This window comes from Acinonyx jubatus, chromosome D2, assembly GCF_027475565.1.
Source record: "Acinonyx jubatus isolate Ajub_Pintada_27869175 chromosome D2, VMU_Ajub_asm_v1.0, whole genome shotgun sequence".
Taxonomy (NCBI): Eukaryota; Metazoa; Chordata; class Mammalia; order Carnivora; family Felidae; genus Acinonyx; species Acinonyx jubatus.
Window position 1 is genome coordinate 79,341,358 of NC_069393.1, and position 22,952 is coordinate 79,364,309.

General features: G+C 45.4%; 1 protein-coding gene across 3 annotated transcripts; it reads right to left on the minus strand.

The window, feature by feature from the left end:
- Positions 1–3,344: 3,344 nt before the first annotated feature.
- Positions 3,345–22,288, minus strand: TEX36 (testis expressed 36). Of its 3 annotated transcripts, none has more exons than XM_015070093.3 (6): positions 22,096–22,288; positions 17,490–17,621; positions 16,699–16,779; positions 11,099–11,347; positions 10,520–10,592; positions 3,345–4,020 (listed from the first exon to the last, which is right to left on the minus strand). In XM_015070093.3, exons 1-5 carry the CDS (start codon positions 22,144–22,146, stop codon positions 10,557–10,559), a joined length of 549 nt encoding a protein of 182 aa, XP_014925579.1. In that variant the 5' UTR covers positions 22,147–22,288; the 3' UTR covers positions 3,345–4,020; positions 10,520–10,556. The 3 variants fall into 3 exon arrangements, with proteins under 3 accessions (XP_014925579.1, XP_026919154.1, XP_026919152.1); XM_027063351.2 differs by lacking the exon at positions 3,345–4,020 and adding an exon at positions 6,556–6,948; XM_027063353.2 differs by lacking the exon at positions 11,099–11,347.
- Positions 22,289–22,952: the final 664 nt, after the last annotated feature.

Consider the following 22,952-nt stretch of genomic DNA (forward strand, 5'->3'; position numbering starts at 1 on the left):
GGAATGGCCAGGTCTTCCCTTCACAAGGCAGGATGAGGGGTCAAGGCCACATCAGACCCATCGCCAACCCAATACTGTTTGGTTCTCTAGGAATCGATGCAATCCACTCTTGTTGCCGGAGAATCGTAACTAGGGACCCGATTTTGTGAATGGCAAATGGCAAAGAGTCTTGACAGAAGGGGGGCACCGTCCCAGTGCTCCACTCATCCAAGAGAAGCGACCCAGAGGGGTCAGCCTGCAGGCCTCACTGGCCATCAGGGTCTTCCAGGAACGCGAGTGGGGAAGGGGCAGAGAGAGAGAGAGGGAGAGAGAGAATCCCAAGCAGGCTCCAGGCTCAGCGAGGAGTCCAATGCGTGGTATCATCTCATGACCGTGAGATCATGACCTGAGCCAAAATCAAGAGTCGGAAAGCACAAGCGACTGAGCCTCCCAGGCGCCCCGCCTCGCACTTTGAAGAACGCTTTGCATGCACCTGTTCCTGTAATCCTTAATTCTAGGAGGTGGGGCCCCTAATTAGACTCCGTAAAAGGATATGAAAACCAAGAGTTAGGAGTGATGTGATTAGCCCACAAAGGTAACAATTGAGCTGGGTCCCAGAGCTGCACTCTCACCCAGTAAGCTAGGACCACCCTTCACAAATGGCCCCTGCAGAGACTTTCCAGAATGTTCTTTTGGCAGTCTCCTTGCACCCATGTTCTGTATGCCAGGCAGATGTTGGGTCCTAGGGAATGGGGGTATGGCAGACAGGGGAAGTATGCAGTCTTCTGCTGTCCCCAAACACTGCCATCATCCAGGCCTGAGAAGCTGGCAGCGTCCTGGTATCACCTTGTGCGCTCAAGGTCCTGCCAGGCCCCGCACGTTGGCTCCTGTTTTCCACACACACTTGGCCATTGCTGCACCTTCACTGCGTGAATGAGCTTCCGGGCTGGGGGTTCCATCGCAGCCCAGACTGGACCCCAGTCCCCAGAGACTCTTCTCTCTCTCTCTCTCTCTCTCTCTGGTGACCGGACAGCCTGAATTTCTAGGACACCTCAAATCTCAACACATCCTGTACTGCTCAACCATGTTATAAAGGTGACGCATTAAATGAATAACCAAACGAGACTCAGTTTTGATACGTTTGCAAAAGTTCTAAATAAGTTCACAGATATGACTCGTTGAAAGCCCGTGTTCCAGCTCTACAGATGTGCCCCACGCCTGCGCCCCACCGTGGCACCGTGGCAGTGCCCACGCCTATGCCCCACGGCCTGCTCAGTGCCATTCCCTCATCCCCATACTCTTCCAGCTTCTCCAAAAGCCCGGGTGTATTGACAGTATGTGTCCTTCTGTCCCTCCAGCAGCTCTCAGCCTCACTGGCCCTGCCATCATCTGGGAGCTTTTTAAAAATACCAAACTCAGGGGCACTTGGTGGCTCAGTCAGTTAAGCGTCCGACTTCGGCTCAGGTCATGATCTCATGGCTCGTGAGTTCGAGCCCTGCGACGGGCTCTGTGCTGACGGATTGGAGCCTGGAGCCTGCTTCGGATTCTGTGTCTCCCTCTCTCTCTAACCCTCCCCTGCTCACATGTGCGCGCGCGCTCTCTCTCTCTCTCTCTCTCAATAATAAACATTAAAAAACTAATAAAAGTAAAAATACCAAAGCAGACCCCAGCACAGGGACCCGATGTAACTGAGCTGGGTGGGGCCCCGGCCTCAGCGGGTTTCAGGTCCCAGGAGGTCAAGGGTGCAGCCAGCCTCAAAAGCCTTGCCCTAGGCCATCCCCTGGCATCCACCTGCTGGGAAATCCCAAAGCAGGACCAAGCCCTGTGTCCATCCAGACCATCTCCCCGTGGCTGGCTTTCCGGCCATCACCCGAAAGGACAACTCTACCCACCCCCCCCTTCCACAAGGTTCTGCTTCAGGCACCTGGTTCTGAGCTGCAGCCCTACCCTTTTTCTCCCTAGGACCATGGTCACTCCAGAGGGACTGAAGTCTTCCCTCGCCCTTGAAGGTTGCTCTCCTCTCTTCCTCTCCATGCCTGCCCCCTGAGCCTCGCCCGGAGGCCGGCCCCCTCTGGGTGCACACCCACCCAGCACTGCTCTGGCCTCACCTACCTCCCCCTCCTCCCCAGGCTGTCTCAGTCCATCCACGTGCTTCCCTTCTTTGCCTCGTACACGCTACTCTTCCCTTGGTTTAAAAAAAGAAAAAAGCTGAGAGGGAATATGACGACAGAACCAGGCCACATGGGTAGGACTTGGAGCCACTCTGGTTCTGAGAATGGAGGAAGGGGCTGCAAACCAAGGTGGCCCCAGAAACCAAAAAGGGAAAGGAATTGGATTCTCTCCGTTAGAACCTCTGGGAAGGGGTGTGGCCCTGCCCACACCTTGATTTCTGTCCTTTGAGACCTATTTTGGCTCTGGGTTCCAAAACTGTAATAAATTTGGGTTGTTTTAAGCCAAAACAAACGAACAAACAAACAAAGCCTTCTGTCGACCCCCCTTCCCCGCATCAAGCTGTCATCCTATCTCCTCCTTGCAGATCTGGTGTTCTTCCTGAGCTGAACCCCAGCGCCCAGCTGCCCGCTGGAAGTTTCCTGTGCTGCCCCTGGCACCTCGAGCCTGACTCTGCTCCCTCCACTCTCTCATCACCTCTCGAACAACCCAGTGCGTCCGCTGTCTCCCCGCACAGCCCTCGCTGCGTGAACGGGGGAGGGGGGAGCACCTCGACTTCACGTCCCAGCCATCGGTGGGAACACGGACCTCACCCCCTCAGCTGAGTAAGCCCACAGTCCCTCCCCATTACCCGACTCGTAATTTCACCTATCGTTAGGCTTTCCGTGGGTAAATAAATGAAACCCAGATAACTGCTTATATCCATAAGTAATCAAAACGTACTTAGTGCTGTAGCAAATCGTTTGTTTTTCTAATTTTCCTTTAATTAGCAGGGAAAGAATTAAAATCAGTTTCTCATCCAGCAGATAAAAAATTAGGCTCTGCTTCTGCCCGCCCTTACACAAATCCAAATTTTCATGTACACCAGAAACACAAATTCATAATTGTTCTTTAATATCCTATGTATCCAATATTAAACACATTTCTATGACATTTATCTTATCTCCCTGATCACAGCTTAATAAAATTATAATTACGACCTTTGAAAGTATTACTGCCCGATCCACATTTAATCGGCATTCTTAGCTTGAAACCTCGACTCTTGCAAGGGGGTGGCTGCATTTCCTCGGCTGACAGGGAGTCTGGACGGCACGCTCTGAGAGGGAGGGCGAGTCTGTCCCTGCTCAGCCTTGTTCCCCAATGCCCAAGGCAGAGGCTCGAAAAACAGTCGTTGAGTGATGAGTCAACACGTGAGGTGTTTGGGCATGTCTTACATTTATTCAGTTGGTGCCCGTGAGAACGTGGCTCACGAGGCCCAAAGGGAAGGGGGCAGAGCCCTGTTAGGAAGGAGCTAGAAATTAGGCCAGGTTGAGTTGGCAAACATACCTGCTTTGATCAGAACTGTCCTGATTGGCTAAAGACGCTGAGCTCTCCAGTGACTGTGGATGCACAGAGCCAAATCCCTCCTTTTAAAGATCCCGAATGTGACAGATGTCAGGCATTGGTTTGCCCAGGCCTGGGTGCCTGTCTGTTCTCAGGGGAACAATCTGATTTCTCCCATGGGGTGTTGTTGAGACTTGCCCGTCCTTTCTGGGGACCGCCATGGCGTGTGCAGAAGGACTGCACACGTCACTCGTGGCTGACAAGGGTCCTGGGTGCTTTGACCAAGGTTATAAACGGCGGGAGAATATTTACGACAGCTTCAACGTTTCTCCTTCAGGCCTAAGGAACAGCAATGTGTTCTAGGGCAGGGAAGGCCAGATGCTACCGCGGTCACTTACGATCCCGCGAACAACCCTGTGACCCTGGGTCATGAGCACACTCGTTCGTTCCCCTGGGAACCAGCTCCACGGCTCCAAGCGACACGACCAGACCAGCGCCCAGGTGGAGCCGAAACAAAGCTTCTTGGATCTGACTTTCTGACGCTGCCTCCTGTTTGGGCAGGGGGGAGGGAAAGAAGGGAAGAAAATGTGATGTGTGCTCTCGTGCCGGTATGGCCCAATTTGGAAACCTGCAGATCTGTTTGATTTCGACTGGGGGAGAGAAGACAGCGTTTGAAGTTATTTTGGTTCTTCTGTGCAGAAATCACACGCTACACCTCACAAATTCGACAATTTCATAGAGCCGTAGTCAAGCGTGTGAGTTACAATTTTATTCATTCCATTTATTCAGTGAGTCAGGCTCTGACAGGGGGTTGATTTGTTGTTTAATATTTGGGGGGGATTATTTTGGTATATTTGCAACGTGTTTACTTAAATACTGGGTGTTAAATGAGATGTTTTCGTTTGTTTTGATAGGTACTTATAAAGGCAACGTACAGCATTTCACACTTACACAGTGCTTTCCGAGTCCTCCGCACGGCACGGGCACTCGAGAATGACTACCCTGTGTGTTTGGGAAGTGCCAGCCTCACTCCGCCCAGAGAAAAGCAGGACTTGAGCCGTGGTGTTAAGCCACCAAGCCCAGACCCGAGCTAAAAGGGGCTCGACCCACATCTTGGGCTCCGGATATCGCATTAGGACCCAAGATTGTGGGCAGCAGCAAAGAGCCCAGAGGAGGAAATGGATTCTTCTTGCTTGTTTTATGGTCCTCAGGGTGTTACCATAACAGCATGGATTCTTTCATGAACTCAGCGGAACATATGGGGAACCTATACTTAGCTTGTCATTTCAAGCCCTTCCTCCCCCACACACAGCTCCCCCCACCTCAGGAGTCCTCAATATGGTACCAGTTCTGTAGATTAAAAAAAAAAAAAATGCTCCATTGGGTGAAGCGTCCTTTTGTCTTGGCCCACGGGACAGCGGCGATGTGTCCTGAACTTTGATTCGAGTTGCAGTTGACCGCAAAAATGCCAAGTGGACCCTGTTCCGGGGATGGCTAGCCTATCAGCCACGGCAGGAACAGCCAGCCACCGCATCTGAACCTGGTGCGCAGCCACTAGAACAGGGATGGCTTTGGCCGAAGACGGCGACAAAACGTGCAAAACAAAGAGACGGCACAAGGCAGTCTTTAAAAATAGTCCTAAGTGTCAAAACAGACCAAACGAGAATGTGCTTCTCTGCCTAAAAATAGACAGTGTTCAAGGGTGGGCTTCAAATAGGAGATCATCTCTCTGCTCTTTTAACTCTGATCTTTAAGGGCCTGAGATCTGATTTTTATAAACAAGAAAGCCAGTCGCTAGGCACATGCTTCCAACATGCACAGTAAGTAACGGAAGCTTCCCGGTGTGGCTCCGGGAGGGATATTAGGCAGCATTGCTCTGAAAGAGTATTGCCAAACCATCAGCTGTTCTTTTAGCATCTAAGTCATTTCTAGGATGGCACAAGTCCAAGTCTCATTCGTTAAGACAGCAGAAATCTATAAACACCTGCATGTAATTGATTAGTAAGTTGGGGTTTCTTTAACTGGCTGTTTATTCCTCTGTTCAAAACAACGCACTAAAACAAAGAACCAACAATGGCAAGTCATTGACATTGTGCCAAGTTATTAGAGACTTTTATTTCGGTAAAGTGGGTTATTGTACTTGGGGAGTTCACCTGAGTCCCTGAGGGCTCCCCTTCCATTAAAGTGCTGTGTCCTTTGTTCTTGGTTCACCGGATTGAGCCCTTAAGGTGAGGTCGTGGGACAGTGGTATTTACATTTTGTGTAGAAAACAATTAAATGAGAAAAGACTGGGTTTAAGGGCCAGTTCTCTAATTTGTGTTTTTGTCGATGGTAAACATGCCCCCCCATTCTTCAATCCCCAAGAGCGGAGGCTGATCTTCCCCCATCGCTGTGTCCCTCCTTCACCCAATCGCAGATACGGTTCTGCAAACCTTTCTCGTGAGTTTGTGAATTTCATCCCTAGCACACTGAGTTTGGGGTAACTCCTGTTGGCGATTGCTGGTGTTTGGGCAGAGAGAGGCGAGGCGAGGCAGGAGTGAGGCAACTGAGGGTTTGTGAGGGCACCTGGGAGTAGGAGTGGGGGGAGAGAAAATGGGAGGAAATTCATCCCACATCAGGCTCCTTGTTGACAGCATGGAGCCTGCTTCGGATTCTCTGTCTCCCTCTCTCTGCTCTTCCCTCACCCCCTCAAACACTTAAAAAAAAACCCCACAACTTTGTACAGATCTATACTGCTTTCAAAATAAAATTTTTAAGGGGTAATTACACATCCTTTTCAAACACATAAAACAGTTGCAAAAACTGACCAATGTGTTAAGCCACAGCACTTTCAACCTTTCTGTAAGCAAAAATTATACAGATCTTAGTTACTGACCACAACGCAAAAATTAATCAGTTAATAAAATACAGACCATGAAAAATAACAAAAGAATTAACGGAAAAATATAGTCCTTTTTAAAAGGTTTTTATTTATTTATTTATTTTGGGAGAGAACATGCTTGTGCCTAAGCAAGCGGGGGAGGGGCAGAGAGCAAGAGAATCCCAAGCAGGCTCAGAGCCTGACTCCGGCCTTGAATTCACGAACTGTGACATCATGATTGGAGCCAAAATCAAGTGTTGAATGCTCAACCAACTGAGCCACCCAGGCACCCCACAGAAAACATACTTCGTACTAATTCTTGGGTGAAAAAAGAAAATGACAAGCTACTTGAAAATGGATGTACTTTCGTGCTTTGTCGAAGATTAATTGACCACAGAGTTGTGGGTTCATTTCTGGGTTTCCTATTCTGTTCCATTGATCTGTGTGTCTGAGAGGCAAACCAAGAAACAGACTCTTAACTCTAGAGAACAAAGTGGTGGTTACCAGGGGGGAGGCGAGCAGCAGGAATGGTGGAACGGTGATGGGGACTAAGGACCGCACGTGCTGTGATGAGCACCGGGTGTCGTACAGGAGCATTGAATCACCACGCTGTACGTCTGAAACCAATATTACCCTGTATATTAACTGGAATGTAAATAAAAACTTTTTTAACAAGGGGGAAACAAGGTAAAAAAAATAATAAAAATAAAATTAACAATAAGTAGAGGAGCATGATGTGTCTACAAAGTTGCATTGGAAAGAAATTGCCTTGCCTACATTTACAAGAAAACAGGAAAGGCTGCAAATAATTGAGTTATGCTTTCACCTGGAGAAGCTAGGAAAAATAAAAATAAGCCCAAGAACAGAATACATAAACAGGAAAGCATAAATTAGTAAGATCAAAAGCAAACAGCAGCGGCGAAAATGTAGATTCGGTAAACAGAGCAAAGACATGTGACCAACATTTAACGTGTCGAAGGACAGGATGTAACTTTAAAGCATTAGAGAGAATAACTAGGTTAAATACCCAAAATTCAAAAATCCATATGAAACAGATGATTTCCTCTACAAATAACAGCAACCAAATTTAGATGGGGACCCCTGGATGGCTTAGTTGGAGGGGTGGGCAACTCTTGATCTTGGGGTCGTGAGTTTGAGTCCCACGTCGAGTGTGGAGATTACTAAAAACAAATAAATAAGCTTTTAAAAAAAGTGGCCACAATTAGAGAAAAAGAAAAAAAGGCAGAGAAGATACAGACTAATTTCTATAAAATACATTGAAAAGATGTTCAAGGATCAGGATCTGTACCTGAAAACTGCACCAGGTCTGGGAGATTTAGTAGCAAATTCTATAGACACTTGCAATTTGTACAAGCAGTGTCAGGGCATAGTAAAAATAGATTTTAAAATCCTTTTAAAAATGGCATATCAAATCCTCAATTTATCAAAAGAATAATACATCATATCAGAAACAACTAACTACAGTTTGTCTCTAGGAATGCTAGAGCGGTTCACCATTAGAAAATCCATGGATATACTTTATTACACTCACAGATTAATATAGAAAATTTATATGATCATCTCAATAGGCGCCAAAACGTCATTTGCTAAAACGTCACCCCATATATATATATATATATATATATATATATATATGTTGGGGCGCTATATATATATATATATGGGGCCCCATATATAAAGTTGGGGCGCCTGGGTGGTTCAGTTGGTTAAGCATCCAACTCCTCATTTCTGCTCAGGTCATGATATCTCACGGTCGTGAGATCGAGCCCTGCGTGGGGCTCGGCGCTGAGCTTGCTCGGGATTCTCTCTCTTCCTCTCTCTCTCAAAATGAATGAATGAATGAATGAATAAACAGACATTAAAAAAAAAAACTACAATAAGCTCTTAGAATTATTTCATAGTCTCAAAGGAGGTCCTAAGCAAGGCATGAAATCCAGAAGCCATTAAATAGGAGATTCATACATCCTATTACACGAAAATATATGCAGAACTAAAAATATAGTGCATACCACACCTGTGCAAGATGTTAACCATAGGAGAAACCGTGGTAGGTGAGGAAGGGGGGAGAGTGGGTGTATGGGAACTGCATACTTCCCATCCGATTTTCCTGTAAGCCTAAAACTGCTCAAAGTCTATTAATTAGAAATACATACAGTAACAACGAGGGAATAACCAACACACTAGATAAAACACTTGCAACACATTTGATACAAAAGCCTCCATATCTTAATACATCAAGAACCAGGAGTGCCTGGGTGGCTCAGGCGGTTAAGTGTCGCGGTCCGTGAGTTCAAGCCCTGCATCAGGGCTGCATGGAGCCTGTTTGGGATTCTCTCTCTCCTCTCTCTGCACCATCCCTGCTTGCTCTCTCGCTCTCTCTTTCAAAATAAATAAACTTAAAAAAAATAGAAACCATACAAATAATTGAAGAATAAGACAAAAGAACCAATAGGAAAACTAGTGAAAGATGCAGAAAAACAGTTCACAGCAAAAGAAACACCAATGGCTTTTCAATAGCCACACACACACAATGAAAGAGATGCAAATCAAAATACGATGCCAGTTTTGTTTTTTGTTGTTTGTTTTTTGGTTTTTTTTAGCTAACAAATGGGTAAATATCGAAAAAAAACTTTGGCTGTGCAAGCGTGTGGGAAACAGAAGCGCCCGTATCTTGTATCTTGTTAGGGAAGTTGTAAGCTGGAGCATAGCCCCTTTTAGAAAATTTGATCTTAAGATTTTTTAAACGTAACGTAAACTAAAATTTAAAATCCACGTGTTCTTCAGTTGAACGAGTTTATTTTTATGAATTTTGCCATGCAGAAGTGCTTGGACATGGCTGCAAATATCTACCTATCAAGGTGTTTACAGGAGGAAAAGACAGAAAACTGCACAAATGCCCACCAAAAGATTCCGGGAGCACGACGCACCCGTGTAATGAAATGCCAGGCGGCCGCGCTTAACAAAAGAAGTAGATTTGTAGGTACTGATACTTACTTTCAAACTTCAAAGACACATTCGTAAGTGCAGTTGTTAGTGGAACCGCAGAGACCAACAGTGGAACGGTGTCTGCCATTGATGTTTGTTAAAGGGTGAGAGAGAGAGAGAGAGAGAGAGAGAGACAGAGGGAGAGGGAGAGGGAGAGGGAGGCAGAGAGAGGATCTATACAGGCTGCCTGGAAACATAGGCACACACAAAAAAGTGTCAGTAGGGCTGACACTGGGAGGAAAAATGGGGACTGAGGTCAAGGACATCAGGGAAACGGTATTTCATTGTTTAATTCTCTTTTTCCCATGTACATACTTTACATGGACTTAAAAAAATATATCTTAGGGGGAAGAAAACAGGAAATAAAGAATAAGAGATCATTCTGGGTGGCTCCGTCAGTTAAGTGTTGGACTCTCGATTTGGGCTCAGGTCGTGATCTCACCATTCGTGAGATCAAGGCCCGCATCGGGCTCTGTGCTGACCCTGCAGAGCCTGCTTGGGATTCTCTCTCCCTCTCTCTCTCTGCCCTTCCCTCATTCATGGGCATGTGAATGCTCTCTCTCTCTCTCTCTCTCTCTCTCAAAATAGATAATAAATTTAAGAAAAATGAGATGATTCTTAACTAGATAGAGATTATCTATCTAAAACCTACAGCAATAGTCAGACTTCAGAGTGGCACATTAGAAGCAGCCTGATTAAGTTCAAAATAAGGACTATCTGTGCTAATACTCAAATTGTGCCTGATGCAAAACCAGGGGGCGGGGGGAAATGTATAAATGGTATCAATGACATAAATTACCATTTTCACGAGCAATATAATTGTCTGCATAGAAAATCCAAGAAAAAAAAAAAAAAAAGGGCGCCTGGGTGGCTCAGTCAGTTAAACGGCCGACTTCGGCTCAGGTCATGATCTCGCAGTCTTGAGTTCGAGCACCGCTTTGGGCTCTGTGGTGACAGCTCAGAGCCCGGAGCCTGCTTCGGAGGATTCTGTGTCTCCCTCTCTTTCTGCCCCTCCTCCCTCACGCTCTGTCTCTCTCTCCTTCAAAAATAAATAAACATCAGAAAAAATTTAAAAAAAAAGAAAGGTATAGAGCATTATGGTCTGTATAACAGTTTATGTTCAAAATGTATATGTAGTTACACATTACAAGAGCACAGAATAGAAACAAATGGTTAACTTACTTCTGGGGACAGGACAAGGATTGGAGATGTGATGAAATCAAGGGGGACTTCTGGTTCCTCTGTATTGTTTGAACTTTCAAAAGAAAAATAGAATCATATATTAATTACATAATTTTTAAAACTTCACCCAAAGGTAATGTGGCAATTTCAAAGTTCCTTCAAATACATTTTTTGTTCAAAATCCTTTCATTTACAGTGTGTGTATCTTCGCATGTCTTTATTTTATAAGGACTTGAATGTTTTTCAACCTTATTAAAAAACAGAAATATTTTCAAGGTGGGGAGTGATAACATAACAACATAATGATATGATGATAACGTAATCTGTAGCTTTTCTTGTTTCTCCACATAAGGACTTTAGTCTCTGTTTATCACTGCAAGAGTACTTCACCTCCGCGTAAGGCGTATACAGTCTCTAACCTCTAATGTAAATCCTATTTCGACTAGTGGTGCTGGACCGGAAAACACATGCTTTTAGAATGTCCAGGGCAATACCAATATTACAAAACTCATCCACAATCTTCTGGAAGGATTTAGGGCTCCCGTGAAGAACCAAAAATTTGTCAATAGTAAAACTTACTTTGGGATTCTTTTTCAAAACCTCTGTATAGCTTCTCTGAGGAATAAATTTAAAAGAGTTCCATATCTCATTATAATGCTTTGGGAAGCGTCTGAAAATTGGGACCACCACGATTTCTTGACAGACATAAGATATTTGGTTATTTGAAAAGCCATCAAGATAAGATGGGACATAGTCACATGCCCACAGATTGAAATTTCTTGAAACGTGTTGCCTTTTCTCTGGGGAGATCTTCCTACGTCCCAGGCCCTGGAGAAGAATTATAAGAAGATTAGGAGAAAAATATTCAAAGTCAAAGAGTTCTGAAGTCTTTAATAAAACCAGCTACATGATAGCCTATGTCTTAATACACAACATGGCAATGGCTATGAGAGGTATCCTTTACCAACCTATAAATCAACACCGAAAGCATGCTGGTGGAGTTTCGTTATTGTTCTCGTAACCTTCCACTTCCACCAATGGATTTACTTGCCAAGGGGATTGGTCTTCTAGAGACATAGAGGGCAGAACCAGAGAGACCACAGCTGGAAACAGCCTATTAGCCAGCCTAGACTCCCAGGCACCCCAGTCAGGTTCTCTGCACCCAGGTGGCACCTCGGTGAATCTGCCTCTGGCTGCATCCCAGCATTCAATGGGGTAGATGGTTCTCACTCCGAGGGAAGCTGAACTCTTTCCCACTCAGGAAACAACACCCTTGGGGGTCTGCCCACAGGATTCCTCATTAACTCTCAGGACCTCACATGTGAACCTGAGAATTACTCTGTATTCAGAATTGTGCTTTCGATCTGACCCATAATTAGAAGAAAACACTATGCTTCGACAAAAGACTAGAAGGAAACGGACATGAGATTGCCCAGACTTTACATTATAGATCGTCCTGGACTCATGATGGAGTGACATCCGATAAACCCACGGGAAGCTGAAAAAAATCACACAAGGACCCTCTGTAGCAAAGTGAGTTTGTTGTTTCATAAGGACCAGTGTCATTCAGAGTGACAGCAGGTGGCACCCTCAATTTAGGGTAATTGGAAGAGAGTTTAGTAACGGGACTATTTGTGGGGAACCTCACGGGGACAGTGTAGAGGCTCCAGATCCAAGGGGTTTGAGGAGGAATGTAGTCCCCATAGATGTGTCCCTGGTGCTGGGGCAGAGAGAACGGGAGAGGCTGGTTCTAGAGACACCAAGGGAAGATGCTGCCCGAGCACCTTTCTAACAAGGTACTTGCCGATAGTCCAGGAAAAAAAGTGAAGTAAAATAAAAGAAAGAGACAAAATGAATAGGGGAAAGAGGTACAAGGACAGCAACAAGTAAAGCTTGTAATTAAGTCTAACTACTTGCCGGGAATAACAACAGAAGCCCTAATCCTTCCAGAAGATTGTTGAGGTGTCGGTTAAGTATCTGACTCTTGATCTCAGCTCAGGTCATGATCTCACAGCCTGTGAGTTCAAGCTGACAGCACAGAGCCTGCTTGGGATTCTCTCTCACCCTCTCTCCTCCGCCCCTCCCTGCTCTCTCTAAAAAATAAAAAAATAAAAAAAAATGTAAACACGTCTAAATACTTGCTGATAATGTAACTATGAAAAATTGAAATATATTGAAACTTCAGGTAAGAATCCACAAAAAGGAAGGAATGGAGGGGGGAGGAAGGGGGGGAGAGAGAAACAAATCTGGAACTGAAATTTGTAGGATTTCAATTTGATAGCTGTGAAACCCAGGAGGTGCCACTTAACATTATCCCATGAAAATGGCACCTCCGTGAGTTGGGACAGCACAGTCTGGCCACTAAAGTGAGGAAGGTCAGTACGTTGAAGAACTTGCCATACCTTTGGGGGCTGGGAGTTGGGGGGTAACTATAGATATTACATTTTATATTCATAGGATAATATAATATCAATGCATTTCTTAAACATTTATAGTTAAGGGTAGCCACTGGTAGACAATAGAAGCCAGTGAGCAAATAAATTCAATCTAGCTAAGTCAGGAGAGGGACAAATTAAAAGAAACAAAGTGCAAACATGGTAAATAGGAAACAGACAATGAAACAACAGAAATAAAACCCAAAACATAAATTATCATAACAATTGGAATGGATGGAATTCTTATACAAAGAAACAATGACTCTTAGATTTAAAAAAAAATGCTCTATTCTATTTATAATTAAAAAAATACAGGGGCGCCTGGGTGGCTCAGTCGGTTAAGCGTCCGACTTCGGCTCAGGTCATGATCTCACGGTTCGTGAGTTCGAGCCCCGCGTCGGGCTCTGTGCTGACAGCTCAGAGCCTGGAGCCTGCTTGGATTCTGTGTCTCCTTCTCTCTCTGCCCCTCCTCTGCTCTTGCTCTGTCTCTCTCTGTCTTTCAAAAATGAATAAACATAAAAGAAACTTTTTTTAAAAAATACAAATTGACTAAAAAGTAAAAGACAAAGAAATAAACCATAATGTAAGTAATGAATGTGAGCAATAGGAAAGTAATAGTGTTTGCTAGGAATTTACCCAAGGGATACAGGAGTGCTGATGCATAGGGGCACTTGTACCCCAATGTTTGTAGAAGCGCTTTCAACAATAACCAAATTATGGAAAGAGCCTAAATGTCCATCGACTGACGAATGGATAGAAAAGATGTGGTTTATATATACAATGGAATACTACTTGGCAATGAGAAGGAATGAAATCTGGCCATTTGTAGCAACGTGGATGGAACTGGAGGGTGTTATGCTAAGTGAAATAAGTCAGGCAGAGAAAGACAGATACCATGTTTTCACTCATAAGCGGATCCCGAGAAACTCAACAGAAGACCAGGGGAGAGAGGAAGGGGAAAAAAAAGGTTACAGAGAGGGAAGGAGGCAATCCATAAGAGACTCTTAAATACTGAGAATAAACAGGATTGATGGGGGGTGGGGAAGAGGGGAAACTGAGGATTGATGGGGGGTGGGCATGGAGGAGGGCACCTGTTGGGATGAGCACAGGGTGTTGCATGGAAACCAATTTGACAATAAATTATTAAAAAAAAAAAAAGGAAAGTAATAGTGGCAAAGCTAATATTGCAATTCAGAATTCATGCCTAAAAACACTAAAGTATGTAAAAGGTGCTTCGTATTGATAAATAATAAGAGCCACCAAGAACATAAAATATTCATGAATTATTATGCAGAAAAATATGATATTAAACTACATAAGGTTGAAAGAATTACATAAGGTTAAAAAAATTTAGAAACTCAAGAATAATCTTAGAAGGAAAAATTGACAAATGAAGACAAAAATTAAGAAAAGGTTATGAAGGATTTGAATAACATAAATAATGGCCTTAATAAAATTAAGAATTTTGCAACCAACTTTGTAAACACCCATGAAATTTTTGTTAAAATCAATCATGTACAAGATAACAAAGATAATCTTTATAATTCAAAATTCATATTCTATAGAACTTATATAAACCATAGAACTAGATATTAGCAACAGAAGTTGATCTGAAAAAATTCTAGCTACGTAGAAAATTCAAAACATTCTTCTAAATTATTTTTAGAGTTAAAAATTAAATCATAGACTATTTGGAAGCAAATAATAATGAAACTCTAGTTTAAAAACATGTTCAGATGTAGCCAAAGCAATAATCTAAGGAAAATTCCTAGTTTTAGTAGGTTTACTAACAAAAACAGTTGCAAGTATATGAATTAAACACGCAACCAAAAAAGATATAAAAGAACAGCAAACTAAGAGTATTTTAGGAGATGTTACACCAACAGATTTGGAAACAAATACACTTTAGACACATGTCAACAAAATCTACTCAAGAAGAAATAGAAAGTTGGGGAGCACCTGGCTGACTCGGTTGGTGGAGTGTGTGACTTTGACCTCGGGGTTGTGAGTTCAAGCCCTACATTGGGTGTAAAGATTACTTAAAAATAAAATCTTAACAATGCACCTGGGTGGCTCAGTCGGTTCAGCGTTCGACTTTTGATTTTGGCTCAGGTCATGACCTCACAGTCATGAGAGGTTGTGAGATTGAATCAGGGATTCTCTCCCTCTCCCTTTGCCACTCCCCTCCTCAATTGCTCTCTAAATAAATAAATAAATAAACCCTTAAAAATTAAAAAAAAAAAAAAATAGACAGTTTTAATAGATTAATAATCAATGGAGAAATTAAAAAGGGAAAACAGTACAAAAAAAACAAAAACTAAAAACGTTCTCAAACTCAAGTAATTTTATGGGCAAATTCTACCTAAACCTCGTTAAACTGAAATTCCACACTTTATATAAACCAGCCCAGAATGTAGAGGAAGTTGGAAAGCTTCCAGTGTTTTCTATGAGACTAACATAGCTCTGATAGAATATATGTGGTACAATCCTGTTTATATCATTAACAACATATACGCTTATATGTGTATATTTGCATGTGAATTGCAAAAAATTCTCAAATTTTGCCCACCAAACCATTATCTGTGAGTCATCAAGGTAGGATTGTGAGGAGGGAAAGTAAGAGTGCAAATTTTCAAGAAAATTTATTTAATTCTGTATTCTTTGAAAGTTGTAAAGGACATCTGTTACTTTGATAATTTAAAAAATGATGTTAAACATTCCATTTAGAGAGTCAGGCAGAGTGGGTATTCTCGCTCTGTGTTCAACACTCTGCCAGGGAAAGCCAGATTCTTTTTTAGGTTAAACCACTTCAATTTATCTTAAAGATGGTAGCCTGGAGGAAAGAGTAATTTCGGGCAAGCTTTTTAGCATCACTGTTCTCAGGTTCCTCATCTTTAAATCGGGGATGATAAGAGTAATTAGCCAGCAATGTTGTCATGATGGTTCAATGAGATCGTAGGAGATGCTAGCACAGGGCAAATGCTTTACAAATGGTGGGTATTATTCACGTCGTCGTCGTCATCATCATGGACTTTCAGAGTTGGTAAAGAGTCTCAGAGATCACGTGATCCAACCCTCTACCTCAGCTGTGTTAACCCTCCCCTGCCTACTTTGACAGCCCCGTGGCCACATGAGCACTGCAAATGTGGGTCTTCTAAACTCAGAGGTGTCACAAGAATAAAACACAAAACTGGATTTTAAAGACTTCGCTTGGGGAATGTAAAATATCTCATGAGTAATGTTTACATTGATTACATGTCGAACGGATCATTTGGGGAATTATCGAGTTAAATAAAATACATTAGTAAAATTAATGTCACCTCTTTTTTACTCCACGGGGCTACTAGAACCTTTCCAGTCGCGTGTGCCACTCACAACATATAGGTTTCCACGGCACGGTGCTGTGTTAACCACCACTACGTGCTCTCAGACTTTATTTTCTCCGCTGAGGGCAACTCACCCCCTCTAGGGGAAAGACAACTCCAGTTATGGGAAGTCCTTTGTACTTTGTAAGCTCGACTCCCTCTGACCTGTCCCGGGGGGGCTTGGTTCTGTCCACCAGAGACACACCTGGGAAACCCCTCTTTCCCGTTACAGACCTTCCCACGAAAGCTCGCGAATGGGGCAGTTCATACTTTGAGAAGTGTGAGGTGCACACATGACCTTGTTCCCGAGTTGGGGAAAATCGTCTAGCAAACTAGAGGCGCTCTCAGTTTTGCTAGTACTCTGGAGGGAGATACTCACAGAGTCAAGGTAGCATCCAGAGCTCTGAAAGCTGTAGCGATTGTCGTGTACGGAGAAGGGGAAGTTGTTATCTGCCGCTTGCTAGAAGAGATTGGGAAGGAGTTGGAAAAAAGACACATCAGAACCCCAGCGTGCTGGCAGAACCTGCAGACAGAACCAAACCCATCACCGGAGAGGAGCAGACGGCGAGGGACAGGAGGTCATGGGTGTGCCTGTCAACTCAAGGCTTTAAAAGTCAACCTCATTGGTGACCTTGCGGAAAATCATAAAAATTCTCTTTCAAAACACCCTCTTTGGAGGCAAAGAAGGACAAGTGTATAAGCTCGTGGAATTGAAAGCTGGAAAGGGACTTTGGAGGCCATCAAGACCAAAGTTCTTCCTCTGACCGATAAGGATCCTGGCCCAAGTTGGCTGCGTGAGTTAGCTAAGGGTGAAGTCCACACTGGCTTCTCCCTGAGGCCATTTCGTGCCCCTGAAGTCGCTGGTGAACTGGCCAGGGAGGCAGAACGTGCCTGTTAACGATCTGTGAGCTGTAACCAAAGATGGTGTCTTCCTGTCCACAGAGGAGCCTAACTTGATTGTCTGAGCCAGGAGGCAGTTCCTTCTAGGAAGTATTTGGGGTGTCAGAGTGACCAGGATAGGAGGTGGGATGCTACCGGCATTTAAGGACCCAAAGATGACGAAAGAGTAGTTCCTTCCGAGGAAGAATTGACAGGCCAGGAATGCCAGTGGGTGCCGCCCCCTTGGAGAGCCACAGGGACGCGTGGCCCGGGCCAGCACTCGGGACTCACCTTCTCTCGAACCTTGTAGATTGGGGGTAGCCTCCCCTCCACTTGCTGAGACACACGTGGGCTGTGGGGTTCTTTTAACATAGCACTTGTGATGGATTCTGGTGTCTTCTGCGTTAGTCCAATCTGAGGGAACTAGAAAACCATCACAGGCCGTGATTAAAACCAGACACATCTGAACCTCAAAGCCAAGTATCGGGGCTTCCTCTGTAACGTGATCAAAATGCAATTTGGGTGCTTCTGGTGGGCGAAGGAAATGGCGTAATTTTCGTAATTTGCAAGTATTCTTTCCAAGACCAAAAAATATTGTAATGGCCCAAGGCCATCACTGCGGGCTGTTTCAAGTTACCGGGGCCCGCCCCTGCTGTGCTGGAGCCTGGAAATGTTTCTGTGGCCCGGTGAGGGGGGGGTGTGACCTGTGAGCAAAAGCTGATGTGCTCTGAGAAGACAGAAATGGGTTGAGCTCTTTCTTCCTGTCAGGGCGCTCCCCGTACTGGGGCTGAGGACCCAGCCCACGTTCACAGGGGTGAGCCAACCTCCCCCGGTAGGAGGTGGAGGAGAAACATAGCTGACTCTGCCCTGAGAAGGTAGAACGGTAGAGGGGAGAGGGAAAAAATAGGGGATAGGATACAAAGCAAAATAGTAATAATAAAGATTATCTGGGGAGGCTGTTGGCATCTCCCTATGAACAGGAAGGAAGGAAATAAGACGGGGCAGAGGGAAGACGTCCCAAGAGAGGCCTTGATCCACCCCACAGAGAGTTCTGGGCGCGTGATGGCCTCTCAGAATCATCCTGAGTTAGGGCGACGGGACTGGGCTTTTCTGCACCCTCATCGATCAGTCACCAAGTGTGGGTTGATCTAGGAAGAGGGGGTGATTTTTGAGGAGGCAGCTCTCTCCAGCCAGGGGTTATCCCTGGGGTCAGAGCACCGAGGCCTTCCAACAAAGGGAGGAAGCAGAATTTGGTGGCTGGGTCACAGACTGTGAATTCAAAGCTCCCGAGTCCAATCCCGGCTCTCTCTCCTATGAGGTCAGCCCTATGCAAGAGACTTCACTTCTCTACGTCCCAGTTTCCTTGTCTGTAAATTGGAATAATAACACTTCTTTGACAGCGTGGGTGCGATTAAAAGAGAAAGTGCACGCACCAGAGAGTGCTCGATGACCGTTAGCAGGTTGTATCTTTGCTCACAGCTGTCCCCTCCTTGGTCCCCAAACCTACCGCCAGGCCTCAGGCCAGTCCTCCTTGCTTTCTGCCGGATTATAAGGAACTTGACCAACACTGCCATTCTCCCTCATGCCTTCTCACGTCACAGCGTACCTGTATACTCAGGTGGCTCCTGTTCCCTGCCTGTGCAAGTGCGTTCAGTACGTGACTGTTTACGTCAAAAGGGGGGGAGATTACGTCCTACATGATGTGTACTTGGTGGGGTGTTCTCGGCAGCAATGAGCAGCACTGGGCTAGGTGACACACAGCGGCCGAGCGGCCTTTGAAACACAGTGCTGAGTGGGAAAAAGAAAGAAGCAGAATGAGATCTATAGCCCAACGCCATTTATGTGAAAAAAATAATCCATGCACGCAAGACCACAATGCCTAACTTACAGAACACATCCGAATCGAAGAACTCTCAGGAAACACTTTGGAATGACTGCACGTGGAGCGAGGAGAGATGGGATGGGGATCAGAGCAGTGCCCGGCCAGTGCCCGCCTTGCCAGGCGGGAGCTAGGGCCCGGCCAGCCAGCAGCCAGCATCAAGGCTCTCTGAAGGAGGAGGAATGGAGGAAGGAACCTGGAAGGAGGACGACTTTTTTCCCCTATTATGTTCCACTATTTAAACATTTCTTAACTAAATGCATCCATTACATTCTCTTTTTTTCCACAACAAAGATAATCGTATTTGTTTCCGTTTACCGTTGTAACACGTACTCATGGTTTAAGAAGATGTGAACATAAAAACGTAAAGCAATCAAATTCCCCTGAACTCAGTGGTGACCATCTTTTTTTTTTAAAAAAAATGTTTATTTATTTAAATGTTTATTTTTGAGAGAGACAGAGAGACAGAGCACGATCAGGGGAGGGGCAGAGAGAGAGAGACAGAATCTGAAGCAGGCTCCAGGCTCTGAGCTGTCAGCACAGAGCTTGACGCGGGGCTTGAACTCACGAACTGTGAGATCGTGACCTGAGCCGAAGTCGGACACTTAGCCGACTGAGCCACCCAGGCACCCCAGATGGTGACCATCCTTGGCCTACATCCCCATTACATGCACATGCAGCCACGGACGTGTAGATGTGTGTGTGTACCTGTGTATAATGTGGCATATCTAAGATCATAGTATACATGCGGTTTCTAAACACCACGAACGCCTCCTTATTGAACAGTCATTTTTGGTGACTTTCTCCCCACCTTTCTGTCACCCCAGATCACAATATTCAATATTCGCGGCTGCGCACTCACAGACGCCGACACGGCCACCTGCAGAGGAGGTTTCCGTCACTCTACAAACATCAGACCGTGCGATACGTACTGTTCTGCTCTTTGCTTTCCCACTTAGCAAGATACCCTAGACATTTGCCAAAGTCAACCTATAGGCTTCTAACTCCTTCTGTTACATTTTTTTCATGTCTTAAAACAATTCTTTTTCCAAAGTAAATACAAATAATACAGAGGTCCTCCAGACTCGCAACCTTTCCTTTCTCTCTTCCTCCAGTCTGGCTGTGTCAACGTTCCTGTCTGGGCAGCTATGGAAAATCAGGGGTGGGGCTGGGAGGGTGGGAGTTTCTGCAGCATCAGGAACCATCGCTCTCCCCAGCTAAGTGACAACTGATTTGAGTTCATTTGTATTCCGGAAGTCTATGGACTAAATCACTGAGGGGGGGAAAAAAAACCACGGCTCTAGCATTTTAATTTTACTCTTTTAAAATATATATTGAATGGTGATAACATGATAGCTGTGACATAAACCCTTCTGTTAGATATTGTAACCGTGAAATACAGCTTTTTAACTAGTTGGCAGTGAAATTTGTGCTGCATTCAATCACGCAACGATTGCAATATTAAACAGGAAGGTGAAAGTGTACGGAGAAAGCCTCTCCTACCCGGCGACAGCCACATTTCAACCAGCAAGGTCAACTGCAAAATGACGGTCACCTCTAATGTGGCAATTACTGTCCTCCCAAATGGGCCGCTGCTGACTCAAAGCCAACAATTTCTTTCATTTCCCCGACTTGTCTGCAAGTTACTTTGGGAAGCTTCAGGATCAGCACTATTCTGTTCATGCTCTTGGGTGCTGGCAGCAGAAGGGCCCCACAGCAAGTGCTCAAGTCAGACCTCGGGAGGCAATGCCTCTAGACCCGCGACCGGGCTCTGGGAAGTTGTGGGATCACAAGAGGAAACGAAACGCTCTCTCTTGCTTTCCCCCATATAGCAGAACCCTGACTTTGTTTGAGGTGGCGTATAAAAAATACCTCCCCAAACTCCCGTGCAGCAAGCTCAGCCACGTGACCCAAAGAGACGCTAGCGGGGGTCTGCGGGGCGGGGCCCCTGGGATAACTTTGTTTTCCCCCACCAAAGAGACAGACTTAGAGGACAGGTGCCAGGGGTCGTTTTGTTCCTTGACCGTCCCCCCTCATTTACCTGCCTGAGTTGAACAGCCCCACTCCAAGGATAACAGAACAGAGGACCGAAAAAGTCCCGATGACCCCCACGGACGTGTGTACCAGCCCTGAGCTGCCTACTTCTGGATTTGTTGTTGCTCGCGAAATACAAACCCTTATTTATAAGGTGACGACGCTGTAGTCAGCTTTTTATGATAGCCAGGCCAACACAATCCTCATGGGTATTGTAGCTGATAGAAAGAAGGGAAGCTAGTCTGAGAAACTTGTATTCTTCTCTTGGAGACTGGTGTTATGTAGTTCACGCTCTTTCCCATTTTACTTTGGCTGCCAGGAATCTCAGTGTCAAATCTGATGATATTATATAAATAGCTGTCATGTAGGCCATATGGCCTGTATGTGTTCTGTATTTTCCCAGTCTCAGCCTCTTCTTCTAAAATATATTCAAACTGATTCTGAATTTTTATTTTTTTATACTTTCCTATTTTATTTTGAATATTTTCCATATATTACTGTAAATCTTTGAAGAATGAAGCAGGGTGTATAAGGAGTAAACAATATATATGTATATGTATATACATTAATACATATAATAGTTAACAAGTAATGAATGGTTACTCTGTTTCCGTGAATCCTACTAACCGCTCCATATGAATTGTGTCATTAATCCACACAATAACCCTCTAACCCTGGTGTATACTATGATCCCATTTAACAGACAAAGAGACTGATTTAGAAGGACTAAGCACACAGCAGCGACTGCCCAATGGACGTTCACGAGTGTGCTGAGTGTTTTACACACCAGATTTATTTCATTTAGTCCCCCTGAGAACGCTATGAGAGTCCCATTCGACAGGTGAAGGAACCGAGGCTAGGTGAGGCGATTCCTCAAAAGGGATCCCAGGAGGAGAAGCAGAAGCGGGATCTAGACCCAGTTCTGCGAGCTTGGCCACACCCACGTGACCTGAGGAAGGCGAGAGGAGTCCCCATCTTTCTTACCCATCTTCCGTCCTTGTCTAAAGGTGGATTGAAGCGTCTTCCTCTGACCATTTTCTGCGGGAAGCGGAAGGTGGCTGAGGTTGGCTCCCTTATGTCCCCATTGCCTCGTAAACTCTCTGCATCCGGAAGACGTCCCTCCTCCTGCTCCTGACCCTTGGCCTCTCCTAGAAGGGGAGGTCCAGGGGGGCCCACTGTTGCCATAGAATTCCGATGCCCCCATCACAATGCGGGAGGGCTGTGGGTCTTCTAAGCCCTCTGAGGGTTCCTGCACAGGCTACCTGCGGCTGCTCCCCCCAGGCTCCCGGCTGAGGAAGCCCCATGGATGGGTCAGACAAGTGAGGACAGCACAGCCTTAAGGAAAAGGCAGGAAGAGCTCGGACAAGGCGAGGGCTGCTGGTCAATGCTTGATGACCAGGTCTCTGGAAGACAGTCCGATTTGTAGTGCTGTTGGCCAATTTCCATGGTGTAAATACTTGTACCGTGATTTTTAAGCTAACACCGACGAACATGGAGTTGGGAAGAGATGTGCGCACAGGCTCCAGGCCCCCTCCCTGGGTCAAAGGATTGATCTCCCAGGATCCCTCCCTCCCAGGCCAGACTTTGGAAGGAGCTGTGTTGTCCTACCTACATCCACTGCTCCCATCAGTCTGGTGTCCCCTGGCCCACGGCTCCAGCCCCTGCTGTTAACAGCGACCTCTCCCAACCCTTTAGGCCTAGGGGTGGGCAAGGCTTTTGGCTCTCGCTGGGCCTTGTCAGCCCCCGAACCCTGCCCACATCTCTCCAAGGACACTCTTCGTTAGACCGTCTTCTGTCTTGGAATGGGCCACCTGGTTCCTCCTGGGAGGCAGACCAAGGCC